The sequence below is a fragment of the Callithrix jacchus genome, chromosome 5 (genome assembly GCF_049354715.1).
Source record: "Callithrix jacchus isolate 240 chromosome 5, calJac240_pri, whole genome shotgun sequence".
In the NCBI taxonomy this organism is placed as follows: domain Eukaryota; kingdom Metazoa; phylum Chordata; class Mammalia; order Primates; family Cebidae; genus Callithrix; species Callithrix jacchus.
The window spans coordinates 36,768,075-36,782,350 of NC_133506.1; the positions used below are offsets into that span (position 1 = coordinate 36,768,075).

General features: G+C 42.3%; 1 protein-coding gene across 2 annotated transcripts in view; it reads right to left on the reverse strand.

Annotated features, from left to right (window-relative positions):
• CHD6 (chromodomain helicase DNA binding protein 6) overlaps positions 1-14,276 on the reverse strand; it is a 202,991-nt gene that overhangs the window by 13,354 nt on the left and 175,361 nt on the right. For both annotated transcript variants that reach the window (XM_078371699.1, XM_002806769.7), the window contains 6 exons: positions 10,479-10,539; positions 9,547-9,763; positions 7,878-8,086; positions 4,948-6,519; positions 1,629-1,780; positions 1,033-1,239 (listed from right to left, as the gene is read on the reverse strand). In XM_078371699.1, the coding sequence (XP_078227825.1) occupies positions 1,033-1,239; positions 1,629-1,780; positions 4,948-6,519; positions 7,878-8,086; positions 9,547-9,763; positions 10,479-10,539 (2,418 nt within the window). The remainder of the gene's footprint in view (positions 1-1,032; positions 1,240-1,628; positions 1,781-4,947; positions 6,520-7,877; positions 8,087-9,546; positions 9,764-10,478; positions 10,540-14,276) is intronic.

The window sequence follows — 14,276 nt, forward strand, 5'->3', positions numbered from 1 at the left end:
TTTTTTTTTTTGAGACGAAGTTTCACTCGTTACCCAGGCTGGAGTGCAATGGCACAATCTTGGCTCACCGCAATCTCCTGGGTTCAGGCAATTCTCCTGCCTCAGCCTCCTGAGTAACTGGGATTACAGGCATGCGCCACCATGCCCAGCTAATTTTTTGCATTTTTAGTAGAGACGGGGTTTCACCATGTTGACCAGGATGGTCTCGATCTCTTGACCTCGCGATCCACCCCTCGGCCTCCCAAAGTGCTGGGAATACAGGCGTGAGCCACCGCGCCCGGCCCGAGTCTGATTTTTTTAACAGGTTTCCAAGTGCTGCTAAAGCTGCTAGTCCATTACCTATACTTGGTGTTGCAAGATAATGCAGGAATGCTCAACCTCAGCTGTGCATTACAATCACCTGGGAGTTTAAGACAACCCAGTACCTAGGACACATTCGAGAACAATTAAATCGAATCATTAGCTTATCAAAGTCCCCAGCTGATTCCAACGTGCAGTTGAGCATGAAAACCAGCATGTTAATGATGTATCTGAAAACTCATCACCCCCACCAAAACAAACTCCTGCCTTGATTTCCCTAATTTCTATCAGCTTCCATTGTGAGCTCCAAGGGTCGATCACACTGTTCCATTCATGCTTCCCTTTGTTTATATACTTATTAGTCATGGAGTCATGTCTGTCAATTCCCCCCATCTTTGTATCCACTCAGAACCAACTGGAGTCTAGAACCTCTCTTCATCAGTTTCCTGCTTGGCCCCTCGCTAAGCTGTATACCACTCCAGGTGAGCTGCAAACCCCTGCTTTCATCATGCCTTTTCCTGCTCCAATATTTTTACTAGCTCTCTACTACATACAGGATAAAGGCTAAATTCCCCAATCAACACTAAAGGCTTGGCAAAACAAAAACAACAACAACAACAACAACAAACCCTATCCACTGAGTAAATATCTGCTGAATGAATGAACTCAACTGAGACGTGGAACATGCCCATCATTCTTTGTTCTGTGGTCACTCCATTCTTGCAGGCTCACCTTCTGGATCTGGGCTGCCAGTGCTGCGCCATTGCTGAAGCTGTGTTCTGCCACTTCTGGCTCTGAGAGGCTGGTTCGAGAACCAGCACTGCTGGTTAGTATTGGAGTAGGCAGTGTGCCTGAGGGCTCATACTGCTGGCTGGAGGGCCACTTCCCCTTTAACACCACTTGGCAGATATTATCTAGGCGGTTAATTATCACGCGGTCCTAGAAAAAAGGATAAAGCTCTGACGAATAAGGATCGAGTTGCCTAAATTCACAAGGGTCAAGTTTTTCACCAGAAGGAGCTGATAAGAGCACACTCAAATGTACTCACTTTATAAGCCTTAAAATAAAAATCATAGTCTAGACAATACAAATTAAAGCCATGATACCATAAATATTAGGACAATTTCACACCTTCATCTTACAGTCGAATTAGTTAAGGGCATGTATCTAATGTTTAAATGTTATATAACTAATACTTTTTAAAGGTATTAAACATTTCTCTGAGTTTGTTGTTCAGAACGATTCTAAAAGGTTTAAAAAAGGCAATTCAAAGCTGAGAATGGTTTGTGGGGGTGGGGTGGGGGTGGGAAATGCAAGCTCTGGGGTACCTTTGGCCACTCAGAGAAGGAATAGAGAGTTTTCTCCTGTAGCAGCTGAGCAATGGTGGGAGCTCGAGCCTCCTGTAGCTCATCCCCAATGTCTCCTGCGATGCCCGATGTTGAGCTCTTGCTCTCCTCTTCAGAGTATTTCCCTGGATAATCTGGACAGAGTTTAAAAAAACTGATCAGGCACTTAATTGTAGTAGTGAGATAATCGTGATCTGAGAGATCAGGACATACTTATCTTTTCCTTTTGCTTTTTAAATGAGTTCATTCTGTGCTGATTTATTTTAAATAAAATATTAATTACGATAGCTTCTATTTCCAGGAGAACCCTATCAGTTAAGCTGTAAAAGGCCAACCTGCTCTGGGGCTCCCAAGGCAAGTCCTCTAGTGAGAGTTTACATCCACACCCAACAGAAGAAAAGAGAAAGGAAATTTTTCTTGTGTATCCAAGAGGGAAAGGAGATGAATAACCACAAAGAGGCTTCTTTCTCACTTAATGTAGTAGTCAAGGGAAAGCTGAACATTCTAATACTCTGAGATCTTTGAAGGGACTGTCTATGAAATGCAATCACAGCACGAAGGTGATTCATATGAGAAAGGATGAAATTCATGAAGCTTACAACAGGTAAGACAGACCTAATTCACTTAAGAAAAGAAACTCAGAACATTTTGATTACTTCACTCATGGAAAGAAATGGACATGCAACTTCTTTCATGCTTCGGTAATGGTGAAAGTTTATCATCAACGTGAATGAATCTTCAAAGATCCACTTACAGGAAATGAACAGACAATGGTGAAACACCAAGGCAGGAAAAGTTGTTGACCTCTTTCTTGGTGAAATGACAAGCAGCATCCATCCTGACATGTGGATATTTTACTTTTGAATGTGCAACAAGTCCCCTAGGGAGCTGTAGTAGCCCCTGACCATGAAAAACAGTGCCTTGCTAGGCTTGGTGGACTCAGGATAAATAAGACAGATGTGGCCCAGGCCCTCAAGGTTCTTACAACCTTATAAGGGAAGACAGCCAGGAAAGCAGGAGCAACTAAAATTATAAGCTAAGCTAAGTGCTATCGAGGGAAGGAAACAAGGTGCCGTGATAGGGAACAAGAGGGAAGAACCTACTCAAGTAGGTTCTTGAGTAGAGAGCCTCTCGGAGGAGGAAATTCCCATGAAGATGAGGAGGCAGTGGGGAAAGGCATTGTGGACATGCTGAGGAACTAAGTGATGGCCAGGAGAAAAGTACAAAGATGAGGCTAGAGAGGTGGAAATCATCTGGAACATGCTGAGTCCTGTAGCCCAGGATAGAAAATTTGGATTTTATTCTAGATTCAATGGGGGACCACCACTGAAAGGTTTTAAGCAGAGGAGCTGAATTTAAGTTTTTTTAAAAAAGCAAAATGATGTGAGAGAGAAAACCTGGAAAAAGCCAGGAGACCTGGGGGCTGGCCCTGACAGGTGTACCAATTAATTACTCTTCCTTCAGGACTGTAGATTTCTAGTCTCGAAAGCAAGGCTAATCCTCTCTGCCCGACCTGTCCCACACCTTGTATGTTTGGAGGATCCCTTCCAAGGTCTGCAAAAGCACTTTTAAAAGCATCAATGAAAGGGACTCCCACCCACGTGTGCATATGATGCTCACCAAAGCTTAAGGTCACTGCTCCTTTTACTCCGACTTAGCAACGCTGATGCTGCCACCAAAGGACACCAGTTCGGGAACATAATTTCTCCTCTAAACCATACTTGTCTTTATTTTGTACTCACTTGACTGCCTGGGTTTCCAAGGACTGATTATTTGGTGATTTTAACCCACAATAGGGTTCAAAAAACAAGGTGGGTTTTATAATTCAACACGTGGCAGCAACCCTTCGTGGCCTATGGTGAGAAGGATCAGGCATAGTTGTAGACTGAGTCCTTCTGGGTTGGCTGGGGTTACAATTCTATTAAGCTACTTTCAGTTTGGCTTCTTGGCCTTTATCTTAACTAGTGTGTAAATTTTAATTTGGGTTCAGAACTCTTCCCAAGAGCTCTGAATGACTAAAACCAAGATGAGGAATTTAAAAATAAAAAGCTAGGTAACTTGAGGCTAGGTGCAGTGGCTCGTGCCTGTAATCCCAGCACTCTGGGAGGCCGAGGCAAGCGCATTGCTTGAAGCCAGAAGTTCAAGACCAGCCTGGACAATATGGTGAAACCCTGTCTATACTAAAAATATAAAAAATTAGCCAGACATGGTGGCACATACCTGTAATCTCAGCTTGGGATGCTGAAGCATGAGAATTGCTTGAACCCAGGAGGCAGAGGTTGCAGTGAGCTGAGATTGCGGCACTGCACTCCAGCCTGGGTTACAGAGCAAGACTCTGTCTCAAATAACTTGAGGGACTTAGCTTAAATCCTCTCATTCCCTCTTATTATATAAAACCACTGCCCCAGAAAGGGAGGATGTGTCTGCCTACACCCCTGAGCACCGCAGTGGACCAGGCATGAAGACAGTTGTTTTTGGTTTTCTGTTCACCCTACGAGGCCTTCTTAGATCTGAAAAAATTAAAACTACAGCTAACAATCATTTGTTGCTGTTGTTCCTCAAGATCCCTGATCACTGTATGTCTATTCTTGAAAAGCGCATAGAATCTCAGGGTCACCTAGATTCTTAACATTTTGAAATTCCTTTGAGCTTGAATCCTTATTTAAGATTTCCCTATTTAAAAGAATCAAATCTATTTCTTTATTGCTGTAAACTTTTAATTTCCGTTGAGTTACTGAAAGGAATCTAAACCAAATGCACTGACATTAAGCCACACAGTTTTGATAATGACATGAATAAATGGCTTTTTTTGCTCATCTTAACTAAGATCAACTTTATTTGTATGTTTGTACAGTTCCTGAAAAACTAGCTGCCCCTATATTAAACTGCAAGTTCCTAACATACCAAGGTTGTTCCCCTTTAGCCAGTTTGAAGCACCTTACCTAGGGGAAGAACAAACTATTTCCCCTTAACACCATACATAGCAACTATTGAATGAAAATACATGAGCTCTCTTTAACATAAAATCATTGCCCCAGAAAGGGAGGATGTGTACCCAAACTGTATGGGTAATGCAGCCAAAGTGCTATGATTGTCTATAATCTTCCTCAATTTTCTACAACATGACCACAGTTAATAAGCTACTCTGATTTTCAGTCCAGGGCCTATGCCTTTGGTAAGGGTAGGCAGGTCTGTTTCAGAAGCTGTAAAAATACGAAGCACTCTCTCCCCCAAAACCCATCCCCCCTTGTCATTTGAGAACTAGTTTATCCAAAATACCACAAGATCCTACATACTGTACCTTGACTGTGGCAGTTTCCATCTCTTTCATAATCATCTTTATTCTCAAAATCTATGTCTTCTGATTTGAGCTCGCTTCCTTCGAGAGGATACGTGGGGAAAACTTTTTGCCCCTCTGCACTTTCTTTCCAAGGTTCTTTTAAAAGCTCATGTTTCACTTTAAACAGCTCTGATGGAATAGCAGTAGGTTCACCCTCCAGGGCGATAGTATTGGTTTTGCTTCTGAATAGATCTGGGTTATAGGTCTTGGGTGTCTCGATTTCAAATTCATCATTCTCAAGGCCATGCATCCACCTCTCCATGTGTTTGCAGTGGCACTCACAGGCTGCTGGAAGGGGGAAAGCCCTCTGTAGTCCGTGAGTCTGGTTTGCTGCCTCTAAGCTTCCTTTCATGGTTTCATCTACATGGAAGCCTTGGCTCTTCTCCCTTGAGATGTCAGTAGTGGGCTCCATGAGCTGCAATATCTCTGATCTTTCCCCCATGCCTGCTGCCATGGCAAAGTTTTCCTCCTCATTTTCCTCCTCTTCCTCCTCATCACTGTGGTTCTGACTCAAAATCAATTTACTTTCTAGGCTTTTGTTTTCCAACAAATCAATTAATTGCTGATCTGATGGCAAGTTTCTTTTGGAGTCACAGACATTAAGACTGCACATATCTACAAACCCACTTTCATTTCCTGGATTCAAGGAAGGAGAAGCTAAACACTTGGCTTCCAGCTGGTCAATGCTTTCAGGTCTCTGTCCTGCCTCATTGCAGCAGAGCTCCCCTTCCTTTGAAATAGACATCAATAAATGTTTTCCATTTTTAATGTTTGCTTGAGCTACTCTTTCTGCTTCTAAGCTACCCATAAAAGCGGGACTGGAAGCTATTTCTGCCTCATGGCCACCAGGCTGGCAGTTCCCACCTTTGCTTGTTGAGATGGTAATAACATCTTTTGTAGATTCTGTATTGGTACTTGGGCTCTCCCGAAAAGAGCCTGGTTCTTTGCCGAGCACCTTCTTACCATATATCATGCTCTCTAGGGACTCAGGTAGCAGACTTTCATCATGGTTGATGGAAATGACATCCTGAACTTTAGAAATAAAGTTTTCACAAGTCACATCAGGCAGGCTGAGATGATCATCTCTGCTTTCTACTTTCACTAGATTCTCAGGTTCATTTTCAAGGGTCTCTGAAGTCCTACTCATCTGAGTATATGTAAGTGATTCATATAATTTGGAGTTGGTTTGGTAAAGGCAACAGAGATTTCCTGGTGCCTGGGTGTCAGATCTTTTATGCTGAGCATAGTTTCTATAGGCATCCAGGAAGGACAGCTGGGGGTCGTTCATAATATAACAGTCAGTGCGGTTCAGCCCATGTTTGGCGGTGCCGATGAGCAGGTCTCGATCATGCTTCCCACACTCCCACCAGACTGGGAGGTAGAGGCTGGGCCTGCACAGCTGGAGGCGTTCATGCAGTTGAGGGCACTTGAGCACTTGCTCTCGGACTTTCCGTAACAGTTCAATGCGGTACAGAGTTCTTGCAGCACGTTCCTCAGTGATGGGTTCAACGTAGATGGTGGTATCTGGGGGAGCTGGAGAGAAAGGGAAATAAAGCCTATCACTTAAGGTGGCCTCAGACACTAGCTGCCCACCTGAGCCCCTGCATCTTTGGTCTTGGGTGTTTAGCTCCCTGGCTCCTCAGCATGGCAGTTTTAAATGTGTAGGCCCCTGCTAAAATAGGAAACTGAAAAAGAATGAAAGGCTTTTCTAAAGCAAGGACAGACCCAAGGGGTATGAAAGAAGAGCATAAAAACTCCAGTTCTGAAAATAATATTAGTTTACTTTAAATAAGCATGTACAAGGCAAGGCATAGTATAGTAGTAGTTCACGCCTGTAATCCCAGCACTTTGAGAGGCAGAGGCTAGGAGGATTGCTTGAGGCCAAGAGTTCAAGACCAGCCTGGGCAACAAAGTGAGACCCCCATGTCTACAAAAAATAAAAAAAACTATCTGGGCATGTTAGTATGTGTCTATAGTCTAGCTGCTTGGGAGGCTGAGTCAAGAGGATCCGGGAGCTGAGGAGTTTGAGGTTACAGTGAGCTCTGATCACGCCAGTATCCTCTACACTAGGTACTTTATATATGTTACTTAGTTCTCACGAAAATCCCGCCATACACCATCATTATGCCTGTCCTGTTTCAAGGATAAGGAAATTGGCTCAGATAAACTACCTTGCTTCAGGTGGCAGAACCAGGATTTAAATCCAGGTTTTGTCAGTGTGACTCCAAGGTCCACATCTTTCCAATATATCCAGCTCCCTGGCTTGGATGGAAACACTTCAGCCATGCCACACAGAGGGCAAAGGCTGGGATGTTTTGTGTGTGACTGAGTAGGCTCAATGTTTGCTTTACCTATCCTAAAATATGGTCCCACGATCCAGAGCAAGTTCATCTACATATGAGGCTAAAGGGAGGCCTGAAGGAAGCTGTTGCAAGTGCTGACCAGGAGGACATTTCTCCAAATGGCTCTCTATTGGATCAGGGGATATTTAAATGACAGCCACTTACTTTCTATAGTTACAAGTCCACACATGAGAAAACACTTAAAATTGTTAAGATTTAATCTAAGGAAGGTGCAAAGTTCAGAATAGGATAAATCTGAACATGATTTAAACCCCTATGCTTTGGAAAAAGTGGTTAATAGTCTCTTAATACTTCTGTGATGTTTTAAGCTGAATTTCAACCTTCATTGAAGTTATATCATTTTGGGAGAGAGATTTTATGAGGTGGACCCAATTAGAAGTTTATGAATTTCTGAAAGCCCACTTATCTTTATCTAAATTCTTCAGGTAGCCTCTAGTTTTCATAGGTATACCTAAAGTAATTCTGTAATTTGAAAATCAGAATGTTCTCTCCTTGTCTCATATGACAATATACCAATAGTTTTCTCACCGCCATCTTTCCATGTGGGTAGACGACATACATTCCGGCACATGGCCACAAAACCATAAAAATACTGTTCCAGGCTCTCATCCGACTTCTTGTCCAAACGGGAAATGATGCGGAACTGTGTCCAGTCAAAGGTTTTCTTTTCTTGATCATAAACAACACCAAAGGAAGACACTGTTCTATAGAAGTCTGCTTGTTCTCTCCTAGTCCACCTTGAGATTTAATCAGAAAGAGTGAGCTGTTTCTTCTTCTTCTTCCTTTTCTTTTAAATTGCTTGAGAGCCTACTATGACAGCCCATAAAGTCAAGAAAGGAGGCAGAGCTGCTTTGTGTCTTTTATTATTTTTCTTTAAGGTAAACTGGGCTGAGAGGCTTATAATGAAAACAGCCTATTTTGCTACTCCCAAAGAGGTAACTACTTTCAAATCTTTCAGTTCTTTTTTTTGGTGTTTATCTCCCTATTTCTAAATCAGGTATACACTTGCTATCTCTTGATTCATCAATTTTAGGAATTACCTAGTTAACTTCTGCCTGTAGAAGATGAAGATTTAAAAAATACTATATATGCTTAAATATCTAGCCTTATTATTATTTTTTTAACCTGTATGGCAATATAGAATCAGAGAATCCTGGAGGGATCTTTCAGACCATTAAATTCAACCTCCTCATCTTACTGGTGTCCTGTAGGGAGTGACTACTTCAGTAACACATCCCCTGCCTCCCCATCTCATACAGCTTTTCTTTGTGGTTTTATGGAGGTAGAGTGTCCACAATAATTAACTTCTCTGTAACACAAAGCTTCTCTAGTCTTTCTATTCTATATGACTTAAGGGAGGTGGATAATTATATACCACCATAGTCTTTATGAAGGGCTCCTGGGCAGGGTGCTCTCCTCTCCAGAGGGAGCCTAGCTAGGCCTAAGGGGTGCAGAGTGAGGTCAGAGTGAGAAGCAGGGAGGAAATGGCTCTGGTTCTTCTCTTTAGAGATAGATAAGAAGGAAGAAATACATTCCCTGCACTATCAAATTTCACAAGACAGGGGTAGAGAGAAGTAACTGAATTTGTTATGCACTCTTTTCTTAATTCATGGGATGTTTCATCAGAAGGATACAGAGAGAGGACTCAAGGAACTGCAGCTTCGTTGATACTTTCTGGTGGTGTCATTCCTAGCCTATGCTGGCCTTCTGTAAGCCTTTTAGAGCTTAATTCTCAAATGGGCAAGTAACTGCTAGTAATTTATTCCTTCCTTCTGGGCTTGCATTTTTATGGTATTTATTGCCCTCAAAGGCTTGAAGTATTTAGCTATAATAAGACAGATTCAATGCACATTGTTCCTTTGTTGCTAAAAGAATTAGGGGGTCTGAAATGGTCTGAGACATTCCAGCATGGTGTTTCTAAACCACATCCCTAGAGACTGGGGTTTCACTTGGGGAAGAGTGTCAAGTTAGAAAATCATAAGCATCTGGAAACTGTAAACACAGGGTGTTCCTAGACCTCATCAGACTCTCATCACCATGATACCATCACAACTGAAGGCTGAATGTAATGAATTCTGGAGATAATCTAACTTCACACGAGAACAGAAATACACTCGTCCTCCAGCTACCAGCTTTACCTTTTGAAAACTTTACCCAGTGGGTGGCTGAGCATGCCTCTTTGGCCACTGGCTTTTACCTCTTTTGGGCTTCCTTGTTGATGAGGTCCATTTCTGAGGTTCTCCTGAACATCTCTTCCTGAACCCAGTATCCTTGGTTACCTGGTCCCAGAATTTCAGGCCGGCACAGTTCCTTGCGGTTGCAGCGCTGGTAAACAGTGACCAGACGTCTGAGACGAGCTGTGAGGGCAGATGAAACTGGCCAGGGCGATTTGTCTGGGTCGGAGCCATCCTGGGCTTCAAACATCAGTGAGGATATTAGTATTTACAAACAGAACTAAAACAAGAGTGACTGTCTTATGGTTTTGTTTAAAAAAACAAAAAACAAAGCTGACTCAATAACTTAGTCAAAGTAGTTACTGTTTTAGTAACTGGCCCAGAAACTAGGCATGGCTGGAAGGGCTGCAATTTTACCTTAGATACAGCTTATGCCAATTCTGTTATCTCTCAAACACAGAAGTATCCTTGCGTGGTGGCAGTACTGATTTGACGCTCTTGCTCTAAAGCACAGGAATGAGCAGACCCTTTGTTGCCTTCTCCATAAAAAACTATGAGCTTTGTAGCTGGGCCTTCCAATTACCAAAACTCTTGTCATGTCTGAATTTAGAAAATTCAAAAACCAAACTAAACCAAATCCCCCAACCTTTCTTTATAAATATTAAAAAAAATCAGAGTCATCACAATTCCTTTTTACCTCTCAGACCCTATTCTAACTTAAGATATTAACATTTACTTCACTTTCAAATTTTAATGCCAGGTAGAGGAAGCCAGAGCCATGTTAAAGCTCCATGTGTAACTCCAGGAGAGTTTGATGAAGGTCAACTTACTTGGCTTTTTAAAAGAGCCTCCTTAAAAAAAACCCACATGTTAATAGCAAACACAACAATGCCCTTAGGATAGCTAACAAACTGGGACCTTACTTTTCTATGCCTTCAGAAGGACATAGTCTCACCTGCCCGGCTGTCATCCTTCTTTTCACCAAAAATGCCATCACCTCCATCACTGGAACTCTCCTAGGGATAAATAAAGCCACCCCATCAGTAAATCCCATCAGCAAAACTGCAGCTTAGAAGAAACTAGTTCAGAGAGTCCCAATACAGAAAGAGTAAGCATCACACATAAGAGACGTCTCCTGCCAATGAACAACTCAGACCAAGATAGGAGCTGATAAATAAAGCTTACTTCTGCACAATCTTAAAAGAGCCAAAAAGCAGTTTATTTAAAATAAGTTTTTTTTTTTTCCTTTTCCTGGAACCATGTGGAATGCCTCTGCCTGTAGAGAATCAGCCTGAGCAATGATGAACTGGCATGCTCTCCCTGGCAATTACATTTTACAAGTACTATTTTAGTTGTGAATTTAAATATTTGCTTTACTATCGTCACTTGCAATTTAATACTGTCATTTCACAAAGGTTGTGCCTGCATTTCTGTTCTTTTGCTGTGAAAAAGTGTCACGCTTGTGTTCATTATGGTTAGCTTACTTCACAGCAACAGACCCTGTTTTCATAAAACACTACTGCTCCAGACATGAAACCTGATGGCGCAAAACCCCGGGAATTTGAAATTAAAATCACAACTTGAGCTCTAAGTGAATCTGGAGTAATATCACAAGCACTGAGCTTGCCCGAGTTGGTGGTTATGTCAAACTGGCTTTAATGGATTCCTTCTCTTGGTCTCAGGAATGGAACTTTTAACACTCCTTATATATAATGCAGGTGGGAATTTGAGGGGTAGGAGAAATGATTGTGCTATTTTTCAACTGAACTCCAATTTCAACATTAAAACTTACTATATTTTGACTACATCTTATGACCTGAATGACAGTACAGAACAACCTAAGGATTCAAAACTTTTCTATTTTAAAATGAGTACAGAGTCAGAGACAAGGGTCAGCAAACTGCACCCTTCAGGCTGTTTCTGTGAGGGTCTCAAGCTAAGAATGGTTCTTACTTTTTTTTTTCTTTTTTTATACACAGTCATGCGGTGTCCCCAGGCTCAAGTGCAGTGGCGCGATCTCAGCTCACTGTAACCTCTGCTTCCTCAGTTCAAGCAATTCTCCTGCCTCAGCCTCCCGAGTAGCTGGGACTACAGGCAGTGCCACCACGCCCAGCTAATCTTTATATTTTTAGTAGAGACAGGGTGTCACTTATGTTGGCCAAGATGGTCTTCATCTCTTGACCTTGTGATCCACTGCACCTGGCCAGTTCTTACATTTTTAAAGGGTGGAAAAAAAAGGGTGGCTGGGCGCGGTGGCTCATGCCTGTAATCTCAGCACTTTGGGAGGCCGAGGCGGGTGGATCACGAGGTCAGGAGTTCAAGACAAGCCTGGCCAAGATGGTGAAACCTCTTCTATATTAAAAATTAAAAAAAAATAATTAGCTGGGTATGATGGCAAATGCCTGTAGTCCCAGCTACTTGGGAGGCTGAGGCAGAAGAATTGCCTGAACCCAGGAGGTGGAAGTTGCAGTGAGCCAAGATCATGCCACTGCACCTCAGCCTGGGTGACTGACTGAGACTGTCTCAAAAAAGAAAAAAAAAAAAAAAAAAAAAAAAAGGGTGGAAAAAAAAGGGAAGAAGAATATGCAACAGAGGTCACATATGGCCTTTTAGCCCAAGGTATTTACTATCTGGTCCTTTACTTACCATTCCCTGGAATACACAACACGAGAGAGCACTAACCTAGTACAGTAGGAATGGAGACACGCATGACTGCCAACAGTGAAAATGCAAAATGCTCTCTTGAGCCCGATACCATGCAAAGCCCTAAAACAGAAAACTCTGAGAAGAACACGAGCCCATTTTTTAAATGAATTTCTTATGCAGAGCAGTGATAATAGCTAATATTACTGAGAACTATGAGTTAAGCATTGCACAAAACCCTTTACATGGCTTATCTCATTTAGTTACCAGAACTGTCTCATTAGGTAAAAATCATTACTATGCTGATTTTACAGATGCAGAAAACAAGCCCTAGAAAAGTTCAGTAACTTGCCCAATAACACACAGCTGGCAAGTGGCAGAGCTGGGATCCAAATACGGATAATGTGATTTGAGAGCCAATACTTTCAATTATCAAGCTATCTAAAAAAGGACAAGAGAATCTTAGATGAAAATCTGTTTTGGAGAGTGAAAACATATTTATAACAGAAGTGGGGAACACTAGCAAGTCTCCTTTGCCTGGGCCAGAATTGTCTCCTGTTATCTAATATTAATGAAGAGTGAAAACCTAGGGCTGATCTATTGTACCATTTTGAAGTGGCAGTTAAATATACCATCTTATCCTATACTACTATCTAGGTAGTTAAAAAATAACCTACTATGCCTTATATAATTTCCTGCCAGAGGCCGGGCGCGGTGGCTCAAGCCTGTAATCCCAGCACTTTGGGAGGCCGAGGCGGGTGGATCACGAGGTCAACAGATCGAGACCATCCTGGTCAACATGGTGAAACCCCGTCTCTACTAAAAATGCAAAAAATTAGCTGGGCATGGTGGCGCGTGCCTGTAATCCCAGCTACTCAGGAGGCCAAGGCAGGAGAATTGCCTGAACCCAGGAGGTGGAGGTTGAGGTGAGCCGAGATCACGCCATTGCACTCCAGCCTGGGTAACAAGAGCGAAACTCCGTCTCAAAAACAAAACAAAAACAAAACAAATAATTTCCTGCCAGAGAAAACCTTTTAAATGTCCCCATGGCATCTGTGAAGATCCTTTGAATGCTGAAATATATAAGTGTAGTACTTCCAGCTGAGAAATGTTTTATGGCCTACAGAACATGGCTGGCAGATCCCAGAGCTACCATGCTCCTTCTTGCCATGTACTGGTGGCTGACATGGGGATCATCATACCCCAAGTCCATGAGAGAAGGCTCCCAGCTTGGTGTGAGGCAGGCACACAGCAAATGCTAGCTTCCCTTCCAGTCCACCTAGTAGTTTCTGTTGGTACAGTTAATATGAATAGTTTTGGGCAAAACACTCAAGAAGGAAAGCTTTTAGTGTTTTTCTGTTCCTGTCCTCTCTTGGAGGCACTTCCTCTCTCTAGAAATGACAGAATGAAGAAAACCTCATTTGTTAGTAGCTCAAGTGAAAAAGATGTCAGACTTTTAGTTAATAACCAGTTTAATGTGAGAGTGTGAGATGCTGTAAGTGACAGTCCTGGGCACGCAGAGGCCCTGCAATTGCTTTGTAGTCTAATATTTGCTACCTCAATTTCTGCTTACATGAATCAACTTGAAAGAAATGTTCATCTTCGAAGAGGTATGAATCAATCATCTCAGAGTGAAGGGCCCCAAAGTGCTGACAAGAATGTCAACAACAAAGGACACTGATTGGTTACAATGTGCAATTTCTCCATCTTGAGGACACACGTGGTTTGGAGTCCCATGATCCACAGCTCTCTGGCCTTGGGTAAGTTGTTTTGATCTCTTTTGTAAAATTTCTTCTTTTGTAAAATTGAGACAATACCTACTTTATAGGGTGACCATGGAGCACAAATGAGTAGATGTATGTAAAGTGTGTAATCAAAAGCTGCACTAAGCAAATACCCACCAAGTGGTGGCTGGGACTGAGAAAATACTGACAAACATTCCCAACTACCAGGTAGTCACTTAACATTTCTAACATTCAACTAAAGTGTGTATGGCTTAATAGGAGAACAGCAGCAGCAGCAACAACAACAAAGGCCTACTGAGACCCTTGTCAATTGCCAGATAGAGTACTAAGTACTTTATATGCATTTTTTCATATATTCCCATTTT